Source organism: Callithrix jacchus, chromosome 1, assembly GCF_049354715.1.
Source record: "Callithrix jacchus isolate 240 chromosome 1, calJac240_pri, whole genome shotgun sequence".
NCBI lineage: Eukaryota > Metazoa > Chordata > Mammalia > Primates > Cebidae > Callithrix > Callithrix jacchus.
This window is the reverse complement of record NC_133502.1, coordinates 189,903,706-189,930,624: the sequence shown is the minus strand read 5'-3', so window position 1 is coordinate 189,930,624 and position 26,919 is coordinate 189,903,706. Positions and strand designations below refer to the sequence as shown.

Sequence of the window (26,919 nt, the reverse complement as noted above, 5' to 3'; positions counted from 1 at the left end):
TGGAGTCTTGCTCTGTTGCCAGGCTGGAGTGCAGTGGCGCAACCTCAGCCCACTGCAACCTCCACCTCTTGGGTTGAAGCAATTCCCCTGCCTCAGCCTTCCAAGTAGCTGGAACTACAGGCATGTGCTACCATGCCTGGCTAATATTTTTGTATTTTAGTAGAGACAGGTTTTCACCACATTGTGCAGGATGGTCTTGATCTCCTGACCTCGTGATCCACCCGCCTCGGCTCCCCCAAAGTGCTGGGATTACAGGTGTGAGCCACAGTACCCAGCGGACAGACACTTTCAATGGGGTGGTCAGTTCCTTTCTTTCCTTCCACATCTGATGGCTATTGTTTAGGTCTGCTCTCCTCACTTATCTTGGGACAACCCCTAACCATCATCTTTAGGGGCAGTGTTGAACTCTTTCCCAGTTCTTGTTTTTTTTACTCACTTATTTTAGTGGAGCACATCCTCCAGTGGCTTCCTGAGAAAGAATACATTGGAGGTTAGTTTTTGAGGCCTTGCCTTTCTAAAAAACGTCTTCAGACTAACCTCATTCCAATTTGGTAGCTTGGCTGAGTTTAGAATTTTAGGTTGGACAGAGTTTTATGTCAGAATTTTAAAGGCATTGTCTGATGATCTTCTTGCTTCTTGTAGAGAAATCTGATGCCATTTCTATTCTTGATCTTTTATGTGTGACCTGTTTTCTTCTCTAGAAGCTTTTCGGATCCTGTCTTTATGTCCATGACAACGAGCCTTGATGTGACTGGGCTGACAGTCACTGTCCCTATTGATTGGGGCTCTGGAGAGCTGTGTCTGATACCTGAATTCTTGCAGTCCTCTGCTATCAGCCTGCTCGTCACCGAAGCCTGCAGAGGAACTTTTAGTGCCTGAGCCTTTCTATGGCACCAATTTGGGCCTCTGCTTCCTTCTCCCCGAAGACACCCAGTTTCACCTTTGGCAGAGTACCCTACAGTACCTGGCACTGAATAGGTGCTCTGTAAAGGTGTGTCTAGTGAGGGAAGGAAAGCACTTCAGGTTCGGTCTGGGTGTTCACACCGTTAGGAAAGTTGCAGTGGCCAACTGGGTGAGCTAGGAGTGAGCGTTGGGGATGGTTGGGATCAGCACACCTCTGGGAGGTAGAGGTGAGGAGAAGAGTGGAAACTAACTTCACATTTCTCCAGGGAGGGATGCTTTGGAAACACTACTCTGAGAGGTGAAGCACAGATTTGCTGTTCATTCCTGTGTGTACTTTTTTTTTTTTTTTTTTTTTTTAAGATAAATTTTGCTCTTGTTGCCCAGGCTGGAGTGCAATGGTGCAATCTTGGCTCACCGCAACCTCTGCCTCCCGGGCTCAAGCGATTCTTCGGCCTCAGCCTTCCAAGTAGCTGGGATTACAGGCATGCGCCACCACGCCTGACTTACTTTGTATTTTTAGTAGAGTCAGGGTTTCTCCATGTTGGTCAGGCTGGTATCGAACTCCTAACCTGAGGTGATCTGCCCACCTCGGCCTCCCAAAATGCTGAGATTACAGGTGTGAGCCACTGCGCCTGCCCCCTCTGTGTATGTTTTTAAAGACATAAGCTGCCAGGCATGGTGGCACCTGCCTGTAGTCCCAGCTACTCGGGAGGCTGAGGTGGGAGGATCACTTGAGCCCAGGAGTTCTGGGCTGTAGTGTGCTGTGCCGATGAGGTGTCCGAACTAAGTTCAGCATCAATATGGTGACATCCTGAGAGCAGGGGCCACCAGGTTGCCTAAGGAGGGGTGAACCAGCCCAGGTCGGAAACAGAGCAGGTCAAAACTCCCATGCTGATCAGTAGTGGGATCGCACCTGTGAATAGCCACCGCACTCCAGCCTGGGCAACATAGCGAGACACTGTCTCTTAAAAGAAAAAAAAAAAGACATAAGCTGTGTTTTGACACTGGAGTATTTATGAGTGTTGCTGACATTTGGATTGAAAGAGCTGCTGTTGTTCACAGTTTATTTATTTGCTACCCATTTTAGCTCCTGGTCTCATCCAGTTGCATTTCCTAGGAAATGTTTTTGGGGGTTGCTCAGATCAGGACACTAGAGTCCCCTTGGGTTTCTCCTCCCTCCTCTATTTGTCAAGGCCTCGCCCTTGACAAACATTCCCCGCATTCACACCCAGGCCTTTGGCCTAATGTTCTTGAATGCTGCTTGCCTCTCACCGAACAGGCTTTTATTTCGTTCTCATGTTCCGCTCATATCTTGGCATTTTAAAAAATACATACTTTTGCTTCTGTCTCAACTACATCATTTCTCTCCTCAAATTTGTAATTAAAAAAGGAAATTCTCAGGCAGTTTTATTCAGTTAGAACTTTCTGAACATCAAATTGTCCATATCCTTCTGGATTCTTGTCTGAACTTTGCTTATGTGCACACATGTCACAGTGTTTTCACATGTGGGCTATTACTTGTTGAAGTAGTTGAAGTGTAATAGCCATGAAATCTAATGTAATCCATCTGAATAGGCAAATGCTTGCGTACCAGTGTAATTGTTGAACTTTTTAATCATTTGCAATTTTTGCTTAATATGAGCACTGTTCTGAATATTTATGAACAAGTCAGTTGGGAGTTCGTTCATGGGTGTGTGTCTTCCAAAGAGTAGTCTTCAAATTGAGCTGGGTTACACATTGCCAACTGTAGTCCTTTCATTGTAAAAACATTTCCAGTGCTACAAATTACTGTGGTGATTGGGAATTGTAACTTGGTAAATATTTTTATTTTTTGAAAAGGTAGTACATTCATATGAATAAAAATAAAATATATAAAAAGGTACTGTGAAAAGTCTTGCTCCCAGCCCTACCCACTATCTGCCTAGTCCCACCACTCCCGCATAAGTAATTACATGTTTAGTTTCTTTTACTTACTTCGAAATGTATTTGTTATTCCCAAACAAGCTAATAACAAATATGGATTTGAATTTTTGCTCTCCTTTTTATTTTGTCTGAAAAAGGTAGTATGCTATAAGCCCTGTTGTTCTGTGCCTTGCCTTTTCTTTTCCACTTACCAGTGTATCTTATAGATCTTCCCAGACTTTTTCACTGCTGCATGGTTTTCCATTTATCATGCACTATGATGTATTCATCCAGTCTTTTTTTGATGGACATCTGAAGGTACTTTCAGTCTTTTGCTATTAAAAACAATGCTGCAGTGAATAGCTTTGTAAATTCATCCTTTCACACGTGTGCAAGTGTCGGTGCAGGAGCAATTACCAGAAGTGGGATTGGTGGTGCTGTCTCCAACTAGTTGCCGTAACAATCCACTTACGTAAAAGGTAAGAGGAAGGGGCAGGAACGAACATTTGCTGCTGGCTCTGTGTGCATTTGTAGTTTTGTTAGATCCTGCCAAACTGCTGTCCTTAGTGTATGAACCAATTTACACTCCCACCAGTGTTTGGGAAAGGGCCTGTTTCCCCACAGCTTCCAGGCACAGTCGAATTGGGACTCTTTATTCCCTTTGTTCTGCCTGTCTCTTTGCCATTTTAGAGCTCATACTACCCCTAGCCCCAGCATGACACACATACAGACTTTCAATCCAGGCCTTCTGTCTCCTCACTCAATTTTTCTGTGCTCAAGACCACGGAACAGTCAGTGGGTAAAGACCAACTTTCTTTTTTCTTTTTTTTTTCCTGAGACAGAGTCTTACTCTGTTGCCCAGGTTTGAGTCCAATGACACGATCTCAGCTCACTGCAACCTCCGCTTCCTGTATTCAAGGGATTCTCCTGCCTCAGCCTCCTGAGTGGCTGGGATTACAGGTGTGCACCACCATGCCCGGCTAATTTTTGTATTTTTAGTAGAGATGCGGTTTCACCATGTTATCAGGCTGGTATTGAACTCCTGACCTCATGATCCTCCCATCTCGGCCTCCCAAAGTGCTGGGATTACAGGCATGAACCATCGTGCCTGGCCTTAAGACCAACTTTCTAAGTGATCCCTTCCAGTGCCTCAGATGTCCTCTTTGCATCCTTAGGCTCCTGGTGGTTGGAGTTTTCTTACACTTCTGGTGCTCTGGGTTTCATGGAGTGATCCTTCATCTGGTTTGCCTATTCTCCTTGCTTTTAAAATTGCTTCTTAAGATTTGTACAGGAGGCTGGGCACATTGGTTCACGCCTGTAATCCCAGCACTTTGGGAGGCTGAGGTGGGCGGATCACTTGAGGTCAGGAGTTCGAGACCAGCCTGGCTAATATGGTAAAACCCCAACTCTACCAAAAATATAAAAATTAGCTGGGCGTGGTGGCACATGCCTGTAATCTTTGCTACTCAGGAGGCTGAGGCATGCTTGAACCCTGGAGGTAGAGGTTGCGGTGAGCTGAGATTGCACTACTGCATTCCAGCCTGGGCAACAGAATAAGACTGTTTAAAAAACAAGGAAGTTCCACTTCAGGCCTTGTTAAAAATTAAAAAAAAAAAAAAAAAGGAAGAAGAAGAAGAAAATATGTATAGCAGCTCCTTCAGTCCTCTGCTTTGGGGGACTCGGAAAATGGTGAGATCTCTTTCATGTAGTTTCAGAGAGGGTAGTCCTTGCTGCCCCAAAATTTCAATGCATCCTCATGTAAAAATTATTTGGGGCTTTCCATCACTATAAATAGAGGTGTTCTCGATGTTGCTTCCTTTCACTGTAGTTCTCTTACAATCTAGGTGTATGTGAGTATACTCTGTGATGTTTGCACAGTGATGCAGTTGACTAATGACACATTTTTCAGAATGAATCCTGTTGTCAAGTGACACATGACTGTATTTGATAATGAATACAAACACAACTTTTTCATCTTGATCCCACGTAGAGGTGCGTTGATGTTCTCTAAGAGAACATGACTCATTCTGTTCTTTGTTAGTTATTGACTGTTACGCTAGTCACTTCTACTTTTGATCATTTACCAGGTTTTGAAATCACTGTGTAGGCAGCACCCATTATGTGCCCAGTACTGTGTCTGGTCAGACCTGCACTTCAGACCTTTATGTAGGCCTGTTTTATACTGGGCTCCAGGTACAGTATTGGCAAATAAACAAGGTCCCTGTTCTCACAGAATGTGTATGGCCCTGGGTGCCAAGCACTGTTCTGTGCCTTAACCTACATTGTCTCATAATACATTTTTGCTTTTAATCTTTTGTTCAATTCTGTGGTAGGCTACAGGTGAAGAAACCAAGGCCTAGATCACATAGCTTGTCAGAGATGGAATGAATAGTGGCCTAAATCCAAACGTGAGCAACTCCAAAACCCATGTATTTTTTCTCTACCCCATGCCCCGTCTGATGTAAGCAGGCTTCTAAGTTGCAAATACCATGTGGTGTGGTGTGCTATTCACTCAACATGTATTTATCAAGAAGTATCTGGCCAGGCACAGTAGTTCACACCTGTAATCCTAGCACTTTGGGAGGCAAAGGAAAGAAGATCCCTTGAGCCCAGGAGTTTGAGACTAGCCTGGGCAACATACCTGGACAGCATAGTGAGATTCCATTTCTATAAAACAGAATACAAAAATTATCGAGGGTTGGTGGCAATGGCCTGTAGACCCAACTACTTGGGAGGCTGAGGTGGGAGAATCACTTGAGCTTAGGAGGCTGAAGATGTGGTGAGTCAAGATCACACCACTGCACTTCAGCCTTGGCCACAGAGTGAGACCCTGTCTAAAAAAAAAACAACATATATATATATATATATATATAACATGTATTATATATTAAACACATACATACATATATAGATGTATATATGTACATAAATGTATATATATTTTTTTTAATTAAAAAAATGTCTGTTCTACACAGACTTCCCCTGGGTCCCAGGGTACTTTTCTGAGCCTCAATTTCCTCTGTAAGATGGAGGTTGGGCCTCTGTACATTCTAGGTGCTGCAAAAACTAAGTGAGCTAAGGTACAGAAAAGGAAGCGGGCAGGAGCTAACTAACCTCTTTTGGCTCTATTTTAAAACGAATGAGGAACTGAATGAACTAACTTCAGCTTGCAAGTTGATGTAGTCTGGGATCTTTTTTTAGAATATGTTTTGAAATGTTTAGTTTTTCCTTTTGAAATGGCTTTTGTAGGTGTGGTGGGTGGGACACAGAGGAGCAGTCACAGAGTGTGGTGCAAGTGACCACAAATCTCAAGGATTAAACTTGTTGACTTGATGGAATTTTTTAGAGTAGCAGAATCCCAGAGCCTGCGTCTTAAGATAAGTTTCCCTGGGGAACTTTTGTTTCGAAATTAATGCTAAACTATTGGAGGGCTTACAAACTAGAAGATTTCTGCATATCTCAGGCCTTCAGAATTGCTAATGAATATGTGTCTAAATATGTGTACCTTACAAGCTTGCTCCACCTTCTGCCCCTGTGGAACAGGTCTGTTGGGTTCAGGATCTGGTTTGAAACAGTGATGAAATTTCGAGCAGCTGAACCAGATGTGAAACTGCCTTGCTAACCTGGTGTCTGCCCAGCTTAAGCCCTCTCTATCCCATAGCTGTGAAAGGAAATCATGCTTCCCAAGTGCTGACATTCCTGTGAGGCCTTATGCTTTACCCAAGTCCTCCTGATACATTTGTCTTCCTAATAAATTCTATAAGATAGAGGCTTGATTCCTGCCTCCCCACTGCCCCCAAGACAGTCTTACTCTGCTGCCCAAGATGGGGTACAGTGGCTCAATCTTGGCTCACTGCAATTTCTGCCTCCAGGGTTCAAGCAATTCTGTCTCAGCCTCCTGAGTAGCTGTCATTACAGGCGTGTGCAACCATGCCCAGCTAATTTTTATATTTTCAGTAAAGGCAGGGTTTCACCATGTTGGCCAGGCTGGTCTGGAACTCCTGACCAACGTGGTGATCCACTCGCGTTGGCCTTCCAAAGTGCTGGGATTACAGGTGTGAGCCACCACACCTGGCCGAGGTTTGATTTTTATTCCCATTTTACATGGACATAGATGAAGGCACTGAGATAGAGAAATTAGATGATTTGCCAACACTTCCTATGCTGATGAAGTGGAGTGAACTTGGATCTTCTGATGTGAGATTCCATATTCTTCGCTGTCCTGTGAAAATGAGGTAGAAGATGCCCTGATCCAGGAAGCTTATCTGTCCAGGAGCCCCTTCTCTGGTCAAAAGTTGTTTTTAAAAAATTCTTGCTGCATTTCAACATGAATGCATATCCACTGTATTCACAGTGCAGTGCTAGAAAGTGTTAGAGATGAATGAAATGGCCTCTGCTTTCAGGGAGCTAACATGTAAACATCCAGTCATAATACATGGGAAAATACAACAGAGGCCATAACAGAGGAACACCTCTAAATTTTTGGAGCACTGAGGAAGGGAATTAGATCTTCACACGGACTTTGGCATTTGGGCTGAGTTGTGAAGGGTGAGTAAATAGGATTTTAGAAGGTGAAGGAAGAGGCAAGGTGTTGATTTAAGATGGAATTAGACAAAGTTGGGAATAATTTGGCATACTATAGGAATATGTTTGTCAGAGCACTGTATCGGACAGAGGTTCTTTTTTATTTTATTTTATTTTTTTGAGACGGAGTTTCGCTCTTATTACCCAGGCTGGAGTGCAATGGCATGATCTCGGCTCACCGCAGCCTCCGCCTCCTGGGTTCAAGCAATTCTCCTAGTAGCTGGGACTACAGGCTATGCCACCATGCCTAGCTAAGTTTTATATTTTTAGTAGAGACAGGGTTTCACCATGTTGACCAGGATGGTGTCTCGATCTCTTGACCTAGTGATCCACCCGCCTCGGCCTCCCAAAGTGCTGGGATTATAGGCGTGAGCCACTGCACCCGTCCAGGACAGAGGTTCTTAAACTTGAATGTGTCTATGAACTCCCAGGGTATACTACCAAAGATCTGAATCTGGAAGGTCTGGGATGTCATCCAACAGGAGCACCTAACTAGTGGAGGAGCAGGATCAGAGAAGCCTTCTCAATGGTAAGCTGAGGTCTTAAAGGGGTGGAAGGAGAGAGCAGCTGTGTTCCAGGCTGAGTGAACAGCCATTTTGAAGGGCTTGACTAGTGCTGGTGCTTAGGTGTCTGGGTTTTCCGCAGACCACACTCTTGATAACTGTGTTGTTTGTTATCTTCCTCAAACAGGGTTTTGGTCAGGCGCCTCCTTGCTTCAGTATGTTGTTTATCAGTCAGGATTCTTGGTGATAAGCAGCAGAAACTGCTTCTATCTAGCTTGAACAGAAAAGGATTTGTTAGAAGGGTAGTACATGGAATGACTAGAAAAGCTGGAGAAGCCAATTTGGAAAATGGGCCAGGACCTGGGAGTCTCCTGCTTAGTGTCCTCCACTTTCATGTTCTGTATATTGTCTCTGCTTTCCGGGGTCATTCCTTCAAGGGTCGTGCTCCTGGTGGGAGCATGCATTAATCATGCTTCTCTCTCTGAGCTTGGGGCATTCACTGTACTCATTCATGAATGAAGCACTTACTGAGGACCTGCCCAATGCTAGGCTCTGTTTGGTGATATCCATAGAACCAAAGCATCTGCATTGTGTGGTGGCTGAGAGCTGACTGGTGAGAAGCCTTCCCTCACGTGAGGACTGTCCAATGGGGATTCTCCAAAGAAAGATCAGGGTGCTAATGCGAGGGTCGGGTCTGATAATGGACAGATGGAGCAGAAGTGGCAAATGCCCACCATAGATTCTGTGCCTCTCTTTGCCTCTGAAATAAAAGCGGTTTCTGCAGCCAAATGTCTGTGGTCTCATTAAGTAAGGGCTTTCACAGTTCAATCACAGGCAGCTCCATCTCTCCATTTTGCTCCCTGTTTTCTCTACTTCCGCAGCTTGCAGGACATTTCATGTTGCTGTGGTTTTGCTCAGACTATTTCCTTTGCCTGGAATACCCTTCCCTCTCTCTAATATATAAAACCTTTTCATCCTTTAAGCTCGGTTTTCACTGCCTGCCAGGATGGATCAGTCCTTTCTCTACTCTGACAGCTCTTTCTTGGTGAGGCACTTGTCTGTTCTTGCCCTTGTCACAGTTTATGGAGTTGGTTAGGTTTCTCTGTCTTCTCTGTGAGCAAGGGAGATGGGAAGAAAACCAACACTTCTCAGTCCTTCCTCCATGCTGAGTGCCACACAAGGCCCATAGGATCCTCCAGCTCCCAGCCCAGAGTATATAGCACATGCAAATTTGGGTGGATGTTCGTATTTGTAGCATTATTTGATAACCTGCTTTGCAAGTATTCTTTTTCTCCTTATTTTAGGGAGATTTGGGGGCATGCTAATGAATGGAAGGGTAAGATGGTGGGATGTTGGGGTCTTTCATTTTTGCCTGAATGGTTTAAGGGCTGAAAAAGACTTGCTTTGTAGACTCTGCCCCAAGCAGGAAGACAGTTCAGCTGAAGTAGCTTGTGCCTGATTTTGCTGACCGTGGGTCACCTGTTGTGAAATGGGAGGGCCTCCTTTTTCAGAACAGGATCAGTTCCTTGGAGTCTCTGCATCTTGCTCAATTTTTAGACTCCTGTGTCAAGAGAGTGAAAGAGGGAACAGTATGATGCTAGGGCAGCAGCAGGTGAAGGGCTGGGAAATACAGGAAAGACCTGGGATGACACATCCTTCTCTTTCTGAGCTTGGGGCATTCACTCTACTCATTCGTGGGTGAAGCACTTACTGAGCACCTGCTCAATGCTAGGCTCTGTTTGGTGATATCCGTATGATAATAGAATTAAAGCATCTGCATTGTGTGGTGGCTAAGAGCCTGACTTTAAATCCCAGCTCCACGACCTGCTGACTGGATGACGTTAGACAAGTTACTGAACCTCTGTGTGCCTCATTTTCCTTGACTGTAAAGTGGAGATTGATAAGGCATCTACCTCAAAGTGTCATTGAAATTAAATGAAATATATATAAAGTGTTTAATATAATTGCTGACGTATAGTAAGAGCTCAGTAAATGTTCATTTCTATACTATTTTTTATTAATATTACTTATTCGCTCAGTTTTTCTTATTGATTGTTGTTCTCAGAGTCTAGTCTTGACCTGGTTTTAAGAGCAGGCATTTAAAAATAATAAATGGAACAAGAGACCGCCCTTCAAACATGAGATGACAAGAATCTGATGTCTCTGTTTTAGCATTATGCAAGAATTGGAGTTCCTAGTGGCATCAGAGGGTGAGGCCATTGCATGGGTGGGGACTCTGGTTGATTGCAGCATTGTGGAGCCTAGCCACTGGGAGGCGGAGGCAACCTCGAGGAGAAACTCCTAGGAGGAAGCACCTCCCTGTGGTGACTGGGGCAACTTCTGGAGCAGGGTGCTTGTGAAAAGAGCACAGGGTTTAGGAGGGAGTAAGGCTCCTATCTCTTGTCTGCTACTTGCTCCCTCACCTGCCTGAGATGTGTGCAGATCACCCCCTCTTTGGACTTGGATTTTTCTTCCTGTGTAAAAACCATGACCAACACCCTTTTCAAGCATTTATGTGCCAGACACTATCCCAGGTGATTTACATATATTAACTCACTTAAAACAGTGCTTGGAACAGCTACCTCACAGGGTGATTTTGAAGATTATATAACACAGTATGTGAAAGTGCCTATGAAGGATTTAAAAGGAAAAATAAGGGAGCCACAGTGTTAATAAAGTTATTTTCCAGTAAAAGAAAAAAATCATGTTTAAACTTTGTAAATAAATACATACGTATACACTGAAGTAAACAGCAGTGAAAAACAGCAGCAACAGCTTTTTAAGCAACATTCCAATAGGGTCCTCTCATTCCATGTATCTCTTTTTACCCTAATGCTTTACCTGCAGTCCTGGCAGATTTTCTTTTCTTTTCTTTTTTTTTTTTTTTTTTTGGAGATGGAGTCTCACTCTTGTTACCCAGGCTGGAGTGCAATGGTGTGATCTCAGCTCACTGCAACCTCTGTCTCCCTGGTTCAAGCGATTCTCCTGCCTCAGCCTCCCAAGTAGCTGGGACTGCAGGCGTGACCCACCGTGCCTGACCTGGCGGATGTTTTCACAGCCGGTTTCTTATCATAACATGTGCCTCTTTAAGGCATTTATTTTTGTATCCGGCACATAGTAGGATCTCAGTTAATGTTTCTTAAATGTTTGTCTTAAGGGATATGTCTTTTATTAACTTATATTTTACTTAGATTGTTTCAGAAAAGAGCATCTTATCAAGGCATATAGTCTCATTTGAAGAATAATTTAATAATTTGGATAGGAAGGTATACTCGTAGGCCGGTTGTGGTGGCTCATGCCTGTAATCCCAGCATTTTTGGATGCTGAGGTGGGTGGATCACCTGAGGTCAGAAGATCAAGACCAGCCTGACCAGCATGGTGAAACCTCATCTCTATTAAAAATACAAAATTAGCCAGGTGTGGTGGCGCATGCCTGTAATCCTAGCTACTCAGGAGGCTGAGGCAGGAGAATCGCTTGAACCCGGGAGGCGGAGGTTGTGGTGAGCTGAGATCGTGTCATTCCACTCCAGCCTGGGCAATAAGAGCAAAACTCTATCTCAAAAAAAAGGAAGGTATACTTGTAAAATACAGCCAGGCAGGCAAAAATATCTCTTCCCCATTGCTCTTGATGTGTCCATTACATACATGTTCACCCTGAGATTGATCTTTTATTAGCATTGAAATGAACACTGAAAGTAATGAGATGATTACCTAAGTGCCCCTCCGCATGGCCTGAAATCTCCTTTTTTGTCACTCTAAGTCTGTGTTACAGCTTTTTTACAAGTTATGGTGAGAATAAAAATGTAAAATCCAAGAAACGTTTGTTTTGTAAGAGGGAAAAAGTGTGGGTAGAGAGAGACTCAGACAAACCTAAATATAGATATAAAGTCAAATCTCAGTTCATCCACTTCGTAGCTTATATAGGGGGCTTTGGCAAATTATCTAATTTCTTTGAATCTTAGATTCCTCACTTTTTTCTTTTTCTTTTCTTTTTTTTTTTTTTAAGACAGTCTCTGTCCCTGTGCTGGAGTGCAGTGGTGAGATCTTGGCTCACTGCAACCTTCACCTCCAGGGTTCAAGCAGTTCTCCTGCATCAGCCTCCCAAGTAGCTGGGATTACAGGTGCCCGCCACCACACCCAGCTAATTTTGGTATTTTTGGTAGAGATGGGGTTTCACCATGTTGGCCAGGCTGGTTTTGAACTCCTGACCTCAAGTGGTCTGCCTGCCTTGGCCTCCCAAAGTGCTGGGATTAGTTTCCTCACTTTAAAATATAATAATATTGGTCTCAGAGTTGATATAATGTACCAAGTGGGTACCGTGGTAGCTATTATTATGTTGTTCTTGTGAAGGACATGAATGAATTTAATTTCAGTAATAATCACCTTCTGTACATTTAAAAAATATATAAATATGCTTTCTACCCAGAAAATAAGTTTATTAACTTTGTAACTTCGTTGGTTTTGTTCTTAAATATCAGTAGTGTGACCATTGGCTTTTATTCAAAGGTTTAATTGGAGTCTAACCTAGGGATGTTTCCCTTTTTAAATTTATGTCTAAAAAAAAAAAGCAGGCCAGGCCAGGTACGGTGGCTCATGCCTATAATCCCAGCACTTTGGGAGGCCGAGGCGGGTGGATCATGAGGTCAAGAGATCAAGACCATCCTGGTCAACAAGGTGAAACCCTGTCTCTACTTAAAATACGAAAATTAGCTGGGCATGGTGGTGTGCACTTGTAGTCCCAGCTACTCGGGAAGCTGAGGCAGGAGAATTGCTTGAACCCAGAAGGCGGAGGTTGCGGTGAGCCGAGATTGTGCCATTGCACTCCAGTTTGGGTAACAACTGCAAAATTCCTTCTCAAAAAAAAAAAAAAACTATGGAAAGTTGGCATGGTCTGGGGCTGCTTGGGAGCCTGAGGCAGGAGGATCACTTGAGCCCAGGAATTTGAGATGATTCTGGGCAACATAGTAAGGCCCTGTTTCTAAATACACTAAAAACAAAAACAAAGCAAAACCATGGGGGCCTGGCCTGGGAGAGAGGGAGGAAAAAAATAGAAAAAAATTGAAATAATTAAATACATTTTATTGTTTGTTTGATGTATTTCTGTGCATTGATATATATCCTTTGTTGTATTGATATATATCCATTTGTTTGGATTATTTCCATATTTTCAAGTAAGTAACTGAGTCTCAAGGAAATTAATTTTCCAAATATAGCACAGTGATATATTACTGGCGTCACAGCCATTTCTCATTGAATTTAATCGTGAACTCTCCATTCAGTTTGGCCTTGCAAAATAGGCCTTGGTTTATCTTTTTGACATCTTGCTTTTCTCCCTAAATCTGATCCCTCGTCACCCGTTCTTTATTATTGTTATTTTTTCCTCTCCTGACTTTCATCTGAAACCCTTTCTACAGGCCTTGGGAGATGACCTGTTTCCTAGCGTTGGTCGCTTTCTGGGCCATATTTATAACCAAAACTCTTAACTGGTTTTCGGAAAATTCTCAGCATCTTCATCTGTTGATGAAAGTTATCTGACTTTTTATTCCAGCCATTCTGATATTCTCAGAATGATTTTCTTTTTAATTTTTGAAGACAGAGTTTTGCTCTTTTTGCCTAGGCAAGTGCAATGGCATAGCCTTGGCTCCCTGCAACCTCCACTTCCTGGGTCCAAGTCATTCTTCTGCTTCACCTTCCGGAGTAGCTGGGATTACAGGCATGCGCCACCATGCCTGGCTAATTTTTGTATTTTTAGTAGAGACAGGATTTCACCATGTTTGCCAGGCTGGTCTTGAATACCTGACCTCAGGTGATCCACCCACTTTGGCCTCCCAAAGTGCTGGGATTACAGGCATAAGCCACTGCACCCAGCCAATGATTCTTAATTAGTTCATGATATTATGGGGTTCTAGGCAGGACAGCAGCCTCTCTGCCTCCTCAACCGCATATAAACCAGAATGAGCAATTACTGGGCTGGAGGAGCTCTCCTTCTTAGAGCATTGCTGTGGGTTCTCCTTTATTTTCAATAAGGAGAATGGCCAAGTTCACTACCACAAGTTGTTGGGCCCTTTGTGCTTTGGCCCCTAACAACCTGTCCAGTATGGTGCCCTGCCCATCACCCATTCTCTTTAACAGCCTATCATGCTGCTCCATGCCTCCCTGCCGTGGTTCATGAGGTTCCCTAGCCTAGACTGTAGGCTGATCAGCCTTCAATCCAACTCCTTCAGGGAACTGTTGACCTACTGGAGTCGGTGATTTTTGTCACGTTCCCTGTGTCCTCTTTGGTGTCTTATAGATAAATGTCTCTGCTGTGACAATCTCCACAAACCATATTGTGATTCTTTCAGAAACTCTTTGAGGTCAAGGACTAATGTATTATCTCTGTGCCTGGTACACAGTAGATGCTTAATCCATTGGAATCCTTCTGTATTTACATAGTTACCTCCCTAAAAGTGAAAAGCTTTGCAGAAATTACATAGATTTGTCCAAATTTTCCAGGCTAGTCTAACTTTTAAAAATATCTTATTCTGGCTGGGCATGGTGATTCATGCCTATAATCGCAGTACTTTGGGAGGTTGAGGCAGGCAGATCATGAGGTCAGGAGATTGAGACCATCTTGGCCAACATGGTGAAACCCCATCTCTACTAAAATACAGAAAACTTAGCTGGGTGTGATGGCACATGCCTGTAGTCCCAGCTGCTCAGGAGGCTGGGGCAGGGGAATTGCTTGAACCCAGGTGGCAGGGGATATGTCTTAAGCGGAGATAGTACCACTGCACTACAGCCTTTGTGATAGAGCAAGACTCTGTCACAAAAAATTGTGTGTGTGTGTATACACACACATACATATGTATGTATGTATATTATTCCATTATGAAGTGAAACATCTCCATCCCTTCTAGATTCTGGTTCAGAAAGCATGATCACCGTTTTTATAGGTTGCATGACAATTGCTATTAAGAGAGTTTCAGTCAGTCTGCCAGTTTTTTGGTTGTTGTTATTGGTTGGTTTTGTGTGTGTCGTTGTCTTTTTTTTTTTTGAGATGGCGTGTCACTCTTGTCACCCAGGCTGGAGTGCAATGGCGCAATCTTGACTCACTGCAACCTCTGCCTCCCGGGTGCAAGCGATTCTCCTGCCTCAGCCTACCAAGTAGCTGGGATTACAGGTGCCCAGCCCACCTGGCTAATTTTTGTATTTTTAGTAGAGACGGGGTTTCACCTTGTTGGCCAGGCTGATCTCGAACTCCTGACCTCAGGTGATTCACCCGCCTTGGCCTCCCAAAGTGCTGAGATTACAGAAGTGAACCATGATGCCCGGCCTGGTTTTTGTTTTTTTAATACTAGTATGCTTGGTGCTTGAAGTGGTACAGGGAATGGGGATTTTCTTCATGTCCTCATAGAACACAAGACATGAGAAAAACATCTTTAAAATTTATTTATTTAGAATCTGGGGTGGTGGCTTATGCCTGTAATCCCAGCACTTTGGGAGGTTGAGGTGGGCAGATCTTTTGAGGCCGGGAGTTTTAAGAGCAGCCTGGCCAACATGGTGAAACCCTGTCTCTACTAAAAGTACAAAAATTAGCCGGGTTTGGTGCATGCCTGTAATCCCAGCTAGTCGGGAGGCTGAGGCCTAAGAATTGCTTGAACCCAGGAGGTAGAGGTGGAGGCGGAGGCTACAGTGAGCGAAGTTCACGCCACTGCACTCCAGCCTGGGGGACAGTAAGCCTTTGTCTAAAAAAAAAAACCCAAAAAACCATAAAATTTATTTAGAGATGGGGTCTCGCTTTGTTGCCTAGGCCGACCTTGAACACCTAGGTCCAGGCGATCCTCCCACCTTAGCCTCCCTTGTAGCTGGACCAACAGGCATGTACAGCATTTTTAAAAAATCACTTACTATATGTAATATACCAAAGTAAAGTTTTTTTAAAGTTAAAAACATACTCTTATACTAAAATGTCATGAGCACATATCAGAGATTTATTAACGTTGTTAATGAAGATAGCAGGATGACAAATGCATCAAGGGAGATTGCAAGAAACTGATATTTACATAGTAGAAGAAAGAATGCAGGAATAAGATTGCGAATTTAAATGCAAAACTAGGGCCAGGTGCAGTGGCTAACACCTGTAATCCCAGCACTCTTGGGAGACTGAGGCAGGTGGATCACTTGAAGTCAGGAATTCAAGACCAGCCTGGCCAACATGGTGAAACTTCGTCTGTACTAAAAATACAAAAATTAGCTGGATATGGTGGCATGTGCCTGTAGTCCCAGCTATTTGGGAGGCTGAGGCAGGAAAATTGAACTTGGGAGGCCGGTCACAGTGGCTCATGCTTGTAATCCCAGCACTTTTGGAGGCCAGGGTGGGCGGATCACTTGAGGTCAGGAGTTTGAGACTGGCCTGACCAGCATGGAGAAACCTTGTCTCTACTAAAAATACAAAAAATTGGCTGGGAGTGGTGGCTCGTGCCTGTAATCCCAGCACTTTGGGAGGTCAAGGCATGTGGATCACGATGTCAGGAGTTCGAGACCAGCCTGGCCAACATGGTGAAACCCCGTCTCTACTAGAAAATTACAAATATTAGTCGGGCATGGCGGCGCATGCCTGTAATCCCAGCTACTTGGGATGCTGAGGCAGGAGAATGGCTTGAACTTGGGAGGCGGAGGTTGCAGTAAGCCTAGATTGTGCCGTTGCACTCCTGCCTGGGCAACAAGAGCAAATCTCCGCCTCAAAAAAAAAAAAGAAAAAGAAAATTGAACCTGGGAGATAGAGGTTGCAGTAAGCCGAGATTGTATGGCTGCATTCTAGCCTGGGTGACAGAGTGAGACTCTGCCAAGAAAAAAAAAAAAAAGCTAGTTAATGTCCTACAGTGGCAATGAAAACAAAACCTTAAAGGTTATCTTTTCTACCAGACAGAAATCATTTTAACTTACTAATTTTCTGAAGGCTAACATCTAACTTTATAGAATGGGTGCCCTAGTCGGTAGTAAATAGAAAGTCAAACAAGGTGATGGTTCCGTAGAGCATAAGATAACTTTTAGACAGGCAGGTTAGACAGTGCTCTAGTGTAACTTTTTTTTCCCCACTCTGGATTCAGGGGTCTTGCCCTGTTATTCCAGGCTTCAGTACAGTTGTACAATCATGGCTCACTGTAGCCTTGAACTCTGGCCTCAAGTGATCCTCCCACCTTAGTCTCCCAAGTAGTTGGGACTACAGGCATGTAACACCAGGCCCGACCAAGTTTTTTTGTTTTTTAGAAATATGGGGTCTTACCATTTTGTCCAGGCTGGAATACAGTGGCACGGTTGTGGCTCACTGCAGCCTCGAACTCCTGGCCTCAAGTGATTATCCTGCCTGCCTTTGCCTCCAAAGTAGCTGGTATCATAATATAACTTTAAAGAGATGCATAACTTTTTTTGTTCTTAATTCCAAGTTTTAGATAACTTTCCTTTCTTGTTTTCTTGAGACAATCTTGCTCTGTCACCCAGGCTGGAGTGCAGTGGCACAAACTCAGCTCACTGCAGCGTCCACCTCCTGGGCTTTAGCAGTCCTCCCATCTCAGCCTCCCTAGTAGCTGGGCCTACAGGTGCATGCCACCACGCCCCACCAATGTTTGTATTATTTGTAGAGATCGGGTCTTGCTGTGTTGCCCAGGCTGGTCTCAAACTCCTGAACTTGAGCAATCTGGCCACCTCGGCCTCTCAAAGTGCTGGGATTACAGTCATGTGCCATCACTCCTAGCCAGTAATTTTCTTTAACAAAATAAATTACAATTGAGTTCAAGAACTAAAAGATGGCTAGATTATCTGAGGTGGAAGAGTGCTTGGTAAAAGTAATTATAAATAGTTTTGAAGTAGAATTGTGAAATTCAGAGTTTGGAGAAAGGAAGAGGGTAGTCATAAGTAGAAAAGAAGAGGCATGACACTTACATTCAAAGAAAGATTGCCCCACTCCACCCTTCAAAGGCATGTGCAGAAAAGGGAGTGAGTACTTTTCCAGGGTGGATGATGAGCTAAGGTGGACAGGAAGTGAAAACCCTTAGAACATAAGGGCACAATTCATAGGAAGCTTGGAAGCTTGTGCTTAAGAATTTGATTTGATTTAAAAGGCTGTTGGATGAACAAGATACTCAAAAAAGATGATTGTCACTGGGTAGGAGGTTGAAATTATTGCTTGCATTTTAGGGCTTCTCAATTGAAGGATGTGGTTGAAAGAGCCCAGTTCCTTAAGACCAGCCTGGGCGACAGAGCAAGAGTCTGTCTCAAAAAAAAAAAAAAAGGAAAGTGGAGCTGCAGATCCCTCTCCTTTTCAAACTGAGAGCTGGCTCAGGTCCCCTTCTGTAGTGGCCCAGGAAAGCCTGGACTTGCTTTTTCCTGCAGAGCTGACCTCCTCCGGGGCTACCATGAAAGGCTGGAGAGAGAGAGAGAGCCCTAGACAGAGAAGCCAGAGACCATTTGAGAATTCCTTTGGGTTTCTTTCCTTCATGATCCCCTTTCTTCTCATTCTGAATTGTTTTGTTTTATTACGTAATATTTGGTATATGCAAAGGAATGTATGACACCTTTGTGTGTGTTACAAAACACAAGCATTTGAGGATCCCCACCTCTCCACCCAGTTTTCCTTTGTGGTTTCTTTGCCAGTAAAAGAGTTCACTCATCTGTTGCTTAAAATATAGGATGCTTGAGTCACCAGTTTGCCAGCCTGTGTCATTCAACACCTCCTCCAGATTCTTCCAAGGAAGGTGACCCAGAATCCCCTTGAAGTACATGATACTGTCCCTGTGCTCTGATGTGCCCCCTGGTGTTTGAGAGTGGAGTGATTTTTAGACAGCAGTTTGCCTTTTAAAACCGTCCCTTTGTTCCCTACATTACTGCTTGCGTTTCAGGGTGTATCAGTTGAAGGATGTGGTTGAAAGAGCCCAGTTCCTCAACTGGTCCTCTGGGTGACTAGAGTGGGGGTAACTGATGTTTTTGGACCTGGAGAAAGCAGTGGTGATCACAGAGAGCAGAATGGTAGAGAAATGGTTATCTCACATTGACCTTCAGGTTTAATACTAGTCTACATTTGGTTTTAAAAATAACTATTAGAAAAAAAACATTGTACATGGGGGGATAGGATCATTATAATGAAAGTTCTAGATGTTCAATCAGGATACTTGTTGGGAATTACATTTTGCATTTACCTCCCTCAATGGTTTTAGTCCATCTCGTTCCCAGTGGCCTACACGCATCACACACCATGCTTATTTCTATGTTCTTGTGTTTGTTGGGCAACTCTAATATAAAAGATAAAAAGAACAGAAAGTTACAAATGAAGAAAGTTTAGGTGAATATTCCTGTAATCTTGAGGGTGAGAGTTTTTCTTAAGTGTCACACAGAAGCCATGTGATTTCACTATACAATATAAAATTTGTATATAGTCAGTTCTGCTATAGTACAACACGTGTATTTCTAAAAATCACCATGCTATGCAAAATCATGCAATAAAAAACAGGGGGAGCGGGCATGTTGGCTCATGCTTGTAATCAGGAGGCTAAGGTGGGAAGATCGCATAAGGCAGGGAGTTCAAGACCAGCCTGTGCAACAAAGCAAGACCCCATCTCTCTAACAAATAAAAATAAAAATGATATGGGCATGGTGTTGTGTGCCTGTATTCCCAGCTACCCAAGAGGCTGCAGTGGAGGCCTAGGAGCTACAGTGGGCTATGATCATATCACTGCACTCCAGCCTGGGTGACAGAGTAAGACCCTGTCTCTAAAAAACCAAAACCCAGAACTTACTGGGAAATGGAGGATTAAGGATCACAACAATAAAAAATTTCATACATGACCTAAAAAAAAAGGAAAGACTTTATTTTTTAAAAAAGATAAGGACCTTATGGTCAGACACGGTGGCTCAGACCTGTAATCCCAGTACTTTGGGAGGTTGAGGTGGACGGATCACGAGGTCAGGAGATTAAGACCATCCTGGCTAACACAGTGAACCCCTGTCTCTTCTAGAAATACAAAAAATTAGCTGGGCATGGTGTCACGCGCCTGTAGTCTCAGCTACTCCTCAGGCTGAGGCAGGAGAATCAACCCAGGAGGCGGAGGTTGCACTGATCCGAGATCATGCCACTGCACTCCAATTTAGATGGCAGAGCGAGACTCTGTCTCAATTTTTAAAAAAAGATAGGGACCTAATAAAACAGTCACACAGTTTTATAGAACAGAAAAACCAAGAAACACATAAATATCACAATGTAAAGGCACGTTGGCTTGAAAAACACCTGAGGTTTGCTTGTGGGAAGTAGGTGTCATTAGGTTACAGCTTGGAAGTTATCAGGAAGTGGTAGAAGCAGGGCTGTCCGAAGTCTGATGGAAAGTGCTGACATCAGTGTGATAGATATGATTCATAACACGTGCAGTGACCTGACGAAGCTGGTAGGTGTTTAAGGTGCGTGTGTGTGTGTGCACACATTTTGTGCATTCCTGCATGCTCATTTCAGCTGAATATGGTTTTCTATATTTCCTAGTATTCCTCTTACATATAAGCAAATGCAAAATTTATGTTATGCTCAAATTGTTGCTGGATATATCTGATGCATTGGAACAAATTCACATTTTCAAAGTAGAGTTAAAGCAAAAGAGTCAAAAAAAAACCCCACCATGAATAATGCATACTAGCTAATACTAAGTGCCAGGCATGGTGCCATAGATTCCACGTGACTTATCTCATTAACTCCATGAGTTAGCTATAATTGTTAGCCACATTTGTACAGATGAGAAATATTGCAGCTCAGAGAGGTAAAACTTGCCCCAGGTTCCAAAGCTAGGACATGGTGATTCTCTACTGCTATGTCATTCTTTTTTTCTGAACATATTAAAAGAGAAATAACAAAAGTGGGGGAAATACTTGCAGACTTATAAGAAGAACAAATATCCATAATATCTGGAAGTTTTTAAAATCAATTAAAAAAAAAAAAAGGTTTCTTTAAAGTTAGCCAGGTTTGGTGATGCATGCCTGTAGTCCCAGCTACTCGGGAGGCTGAGGTGGGAGGATGGCTTAAGCACAGGAGGTAGAGGCTGCGTTGAGCCACAATCACATCACTGCCCTTGAGCCTGGGCAACAGAACAAGACCCTGTCTCAAAAAAAAAGTAGTAATAATGATAATGCTGAAAAATGGAAAGCAATCATCCATCATCATTGAGTAAATTAAACAAATTCTAATACGCTGATACTGTACAATGGCATACAACATGATACTGTGGGACTCTGAGAAAGATAATGTTATGTCCATAATGGTTGACACTGGACATTCTTCACATTTTATTAAGCAAAGGGAGCAAGGTGCAAAGTAACATATTCAGTGTGATCTCATTTTTGTAAAACCATTGGCGTGCATATGTGCATGCTTATGTGTGCAAGCAAGCCTTGTAGAGGAAGAAGTCTAGAAGGGCACACATTAAAACATTGACAATGGATGATTCAAGAGTAGTGGAATTGCTGGATGGTTTTTATTTTTGTTCTTTTCATTTATATGTTTCCTAAATTTTTCTTTAGTGGAAATATTACTTTTATGATTTTAACAAATGATTTAAAACAGGGGTAGGTGTGGTGGCTTACACCTGTAATCCCAGCACTTTGAGAGGCCAAGGTGGGCGGATCACCTGAGGTCAGGAGTTCAAGACCAGCCTGGCCAACATGGTGAAACCCTGTCCCTACTAAAAATACAGAAGTTAGGTGGGCATGGCTCTAATCCAGCTTCTTGGGAGGTTGAGGCAGGAGAATCACTTGAACCCAGTAGGCAGAGGTTGCAGTGAACAAAGATCATACCACTGCAGGCCTGGGTGACAGTGCAAGACTTCATCTCAAAAAAAGTATTTAAAACATTGTCTAACACAAGGTGCATAATGCATACAAAATATGAGAATAAATGACCTTTGTAAACTAGGTTCCCAGCACCAACAGGGCTGGATAACAAATACCTATTAAAGGATTATTGATAGATTCTGCAGTTTGGAGACACTGTAACCCCATTTGGAGGCTTCAGATTCTTAATTCTTGATCAGAATTAATCTGACCAGATTTTAGGTTACCTCATTCTCAGGTAGATGCTGCAAGGCTGAGCTGGGCAAAGTGATTTGTGTTACCTCCAGGCCAGAAGCTCCATAAAGTACATGTGAACTCCGGGTCTCTGAGAGTCATGGGGCTGCTTGCAATGTTTGGATGATAACAGGAACCTCTAATTTTAGTCAGTTGCTTTTAGAGACCAGAAGCTAGATAAAGTTTTTTGGGGCCTCACCTATTTTGTTAAGCAACTTAGCTGTAAGTTTAAGAAGCAGCTAAAAACAGGACCAGGGGAGTGAGATGAACTTGAATGTTTCAGCCTAGCTCCTGGGAGGCCTGTCTCTGGCCATGGGCTCTGTGGGCTGCTGCAGGAACTGGAGCTTCATTTTCAAAGCTCCATAAAACTTGTACCTTCTCCCAGGCCTCCCTTTTCTGGATTTTATGGCTCTCCGTGGAAATGAGAGCCTGTGTAATCACAGAATGTGAATGATCAGAGCAGGGAACAGTGAAGAGCCATTAGGACGTTCCCATGGGGTGTAGATCAGAGTTACAGAGCACAGCTGCACCCTGGTTCTTCCAGGCCTCCTCTTTTCTGGCACTGCAGACCAGATGGGGTCCTGGAGAGGCTCTGTGTGCCCTGCTGGAGCTTCCCACAGCTCCTTTCTGCAGATGCTCCTCTTAGCAGCCCCTCTGTACCACTCAGCCTAGTACCCGGCTGCCTGGCTGACTGGAGATGGTTCCACTGGAGCTTTTTGTGCGTGGGTTGAAAGGGTTTTTTTTTTTTAATTTAAGCGGTTGCATTCCATCTGCCTACATACTCTTAGGCTTTGTGAACTAAGCTTTCTGACCTTTGTAGGCTACTTCACCACACCAGCCCTATCTTCTCCACAAAAGAGTTTCAAGTGTACTTGACAAAATGAGATCAGTGTGCCCATGTGCCTGTGTAGTGGGTGCTCTGGAAGTATCACTAATAGAAACCTGCATAAGGGTCTGCCCTTCACCACGCACTCTGGATAAATTATCTTATTAATCATCAGAGCAAAGAGGCCAAGTGTGTATTTTCAAAGCAGCCTTTTGTAGTGAGGAAACTAAGGTGTAGAGAGAAGTAACTTGCTCATACTCACACCGCTGGTTAGGTGGGCCTCTGGAGACTCACACCCAGCTCTGCCAACACCAAAGCTTGTGCCCATCTATCAGGCCACCCTGGCCTTCTGCCCTCTTTAAGTCTCCATGGGTGAAAACTGTCAGCCAGTGAGTGATATTTTTCTGGCTTACAAAGCAGCCCTCTCTGTTGATTTCCCAGAGAGTTGGGATCTGGGGGGAATTCTCAAAGGTTCAACAAATTATTAGATTTCTCTTAATAGTTTTCTTTTTTTTTTTTTTGAGATGGAGTTTCACTGTTGTTACCCAGACTGGAGTGCAATGGCACAATCTCAGCTCACTGCAACCTCCACCTCCTGGGTATAAGCAATTCTCCTGCCTCAGCCTCCCGAGTAGCTGGGACTACAGGCACGCACCATCATGCCCAGCTAATTTTTGTTTTTAGTAGAGACGGGATTTCACCTTGTTGACCAGGATGGTCTCGATCTCTTGACTTCGTGATCCATCTGCCTCGGCCTCCCAAAGTGCTGGGATTATAGGCATGAGCCACCGCGCCTGGCCCTCTTAATCATTTTCTTAAATCATTTTATCATCTTGTACTTGGAGTGTCAGCACTAAATTATATTTTGTTTGAATGTGCTGAATTTGAGGACATTTCTTAGTTTAATCATGTACACGGAATTGGAATTAGTTTGTAGAAGTTGCAATATCTGTAGCAATCTGCCCATTGCTCCCTCACACAAGGCTGAGTGAGGACAGAGCTGAGTGTCGATCAAGGTGTTGGTAAATAATGCCACTATGTGGGAATTTAGTCTGTGCGATGCTGTTCTGCCCAGCAGGTGTAACTGACTGAATATTTCAGGTGCCTAGATTGAAAGGCTAAGCTCCAGTTATCCCATATGGAGGCCACACTAGAAAGCCCCAGCAGTTTTATATCTTTATTTACATTTATTTACGATTTATTTTTCCTATTCTTATGTAAGCTTCAAAAAATCTTTTTTTTTATTTTATATTCATTTCCAGTGACCTTTGATAAAAAACTCTTTAGTTTTTTTTTTTGTTTGTTTGTTTTATGTTAAGAGAAGGGATCTGGCTAGATGCTGTGGCTAATACCTGTAGTCCCAGCACTGTGGGAGGCCGAAGAGGGTGGGTTGCTTTTCAGGAGTTTGAGACCAGCCTGGGAAACATGGTGAAACCCCATCTCTACAGAAAATACAAAAATTATCTGGGCATGGTGGCTCACACCTGTGGTACCAGCTACTGGGGAGGCTGAAGTGGGGCTTGAGCCTGGGAGGGAGAGGTTGTAGTGATCTGAAATTGCAACACTGCGCTCCAGCCTGAGTGACAGAGCAAGACCCTGTCTAAAAAAAAAGAGAGAGAGTCTCACTGTGTTGCCCAGGTTATTCTCAAACTCCTGACCTCAATTGATCTTCCCACCTTGGCCTCACAGTGCATTGAGATTACAGGCATGAGCCACCACATCCAGACTCAGCAGCTTTCTGTTTGTCAGATATACAAACATGCCCCAACTGAGGACACCCTGGTGGTGGTGGAGTGGAGGTTTGGGGGAACGTTTTTTGTTTTTTGTTTTTTGTTTTAAGAGACGGGGTCTCACTCTTTTGCCCAGGCTGGAGTGCAATGGCTATTCACAGGTGAGATCCCACTACTGATGAGCATGGGAGTTTTGACCTGCTCTGTTTCCGACCTGGGCTGGTTCACCCCTCCTTAGGCAACCTGGTGGTCCCCCGCTCCCAGGAGGTCACCATATTGATGCCGAACTTAGTGCGGACACCCGATCGGCATAGCGCACTACAGACCAGAACTCCTGGGCTCAAGCGATCCTCCTACCTCAGCCTCCTGAGTAGCTGGGACTACAGGCACATGCCACCACACCCGGCTAGGGGAATGTTTATGGTGATGTGGTGGTTTTTGTTGTGGTACCCAAATCAGAGCATCATGTGGCCTTGAGGGTTTGGAAAGGAGGGGCCATAGTTCAAGAACAAGCAGTAGCTTCTTGGGATTGTATTAGAGAGAGGAAAGAGAAAAGAACGTGGACAATGTAGAGAATTATAGATCTGAAAATATCTAGGACAAAGCCGAGGCCCCTGACTTCTATACTGACCAGTCATATGAAAAGAAGGGAGTCATGAGAGATGAGGGGTTAGTTGTGGGTTAAGTTGGGTTTTAGAAAGCCTTTGGGCAGATTGACCAAGGAAGAGGCCCCGGAAGCAGGCTTGAGACCCTTTGGGCTGGGAATTTAGGGGTCCCAGGTACTTGGAACATGATCTAGAAAAGGGAGCATGGTTTCCAGGTGGACACACCTTTGGACCCAAGATCTCTTGCCCAGAGGAAAGGGGTACAGTCAGACAAGAGCCAACGTGAGCCCTCAGAAACATGTAGTCCAGGGTGGGGCTGAATTACTATGTTCTTACCTGGCAACACACGCACACTGTGTTGCGGCAGAACACAAAGCTGGGAGGCAGAGAACTTGTTCTAATCCTGTGTGACCTTGGCCAAGTTACTTTCCTCTCTTGGACTTCATATATGGTCTTCCCATCCTTTCCACTCCTGAAGATCTGTGACTTAGGGGCCATCCACTTTGTTGTCCCTGAGTGTTTCCAAGAATGTCAACAGTGCCCAGGGCTTTACTCAGCTTGGAGAGGGAGCCTCCCTGTGGTAAGGAGGAAAGTGGTTAGAGCAAGTTAGGGTCTGCAGTGCTAGGTTTGGAGCTGGCCTCCCAAGACAACGTTGCTATACTCACAGCCTTAGGACCGTGACTCCCTACTTGCTGCCTCATCATCTCCAGCTCTAAAAAAGGCTGGGCGTGGTCGCTTATGCCTGCAATCCTAGCACTTTGGGAGGCCGAGGCTGGCAGATCACCTGAGGTCAGGGGTTCGAGACCAGCCTGACCAAGATGATGAAACCCCGTCTCTACTTAAAATACAAAAATTAGCCGGACATGGTGGCAGGTGCCTGTAATCCCAGCTACTCAGGAGGCTGAGAAAGGAGAATCACTGAACCCAGGAGGCAGAGGTTGTAGTGAGTTGAGATCGCACCATTGTACTCCAGCCTGGGCAACAAGAGCAAAACTCTGTCTCACAAAAAAAAGGACGCGCAGTACCTTTGACAATGCAGCACCATCTAGTACAAAGGTAGTTTCTTTTATGATTGATCAAAATAATCAGGAAAATGAGGGAAAGAGCCTGGAGGTGGGAGTGAGGAGGGAAAAGAACATCAAACAGATAAAGTCCTGTCCTGTTGTCCCAGGACCTGGGTTGGCCATCTTGGTCCAGGTGATCCCCACAAGAGTTTCCTGACCCATTTCGGCCACAGTTTTAGGAAAGCCTTTGAGTTTTCATGTCTTAGTTTCTGAAGCAAGTTTGCAAGTGAATATTTTGGATAGCAGTAAAATTACTCCTTTTCTTTTGTTCACAGAGATGCTGCAATTTGTCAGTAATCAAGTGGGAGAGTTCCCTGACCTGTTTTCAGAGCAGCTGTGTAGCTCCTTTCCTGGCAGTGGTGGTAATGGCGGTAGCAGTGGCGGCAGCAGCAGCAATGGCAGGGGCAGCAGCGGCGGAGCTGTGGACCCTGCAATGCCAAGGTCATTCAGCCAGGTCCCATTACCTTCTTTCTCACCCTCAGCGGCTTCCCCACAGGCTCCAGCCCTGCAGGTCAAGGTCTCTCCCACCTCAGTTTCCACCACACCCAGGGCCACTCCTATTCTTCAGCCCCGCCCCCAGCCCCAGCCTCAACCTCAAGCTCAGCTGCAACAACAGACGGTAATGATTACCCCAACATTCAGCACCACTCCGCAGACGAGGATTATCCAGCAGCCTTTGATATACCAGAATGCAGCTACCAGCTTTCAAGGTGATTCAGAAAT

General features: G+C 44.2%; 1 protein-coding gene across 2 annotated transcripts in view; it reads left to right on the top strand.

Moving 5' to 3' along the window:
* SREBF2 (sterol regulatory element binding transcription factor 2) overlaps positions 1 to 26,919 on the top strand; it is a 76,320-nt gene that overhangs the window by 7,935 nt on the left and 41,466 nt on the right. For both annotated transcript variants that reach the window (XM_035266074.3, XM_017969242.4), the window contains exon 2: positions 26,472 to 26,906. In XM_035266074.3, coding sequence (XP_035121965.3) covers positions 26,472 to 26,906 — 435 coding nt within the window. The remainder of the gene's footprint in view (positions 1 to 26,471; positions 26,907 to 26,919) is intronic.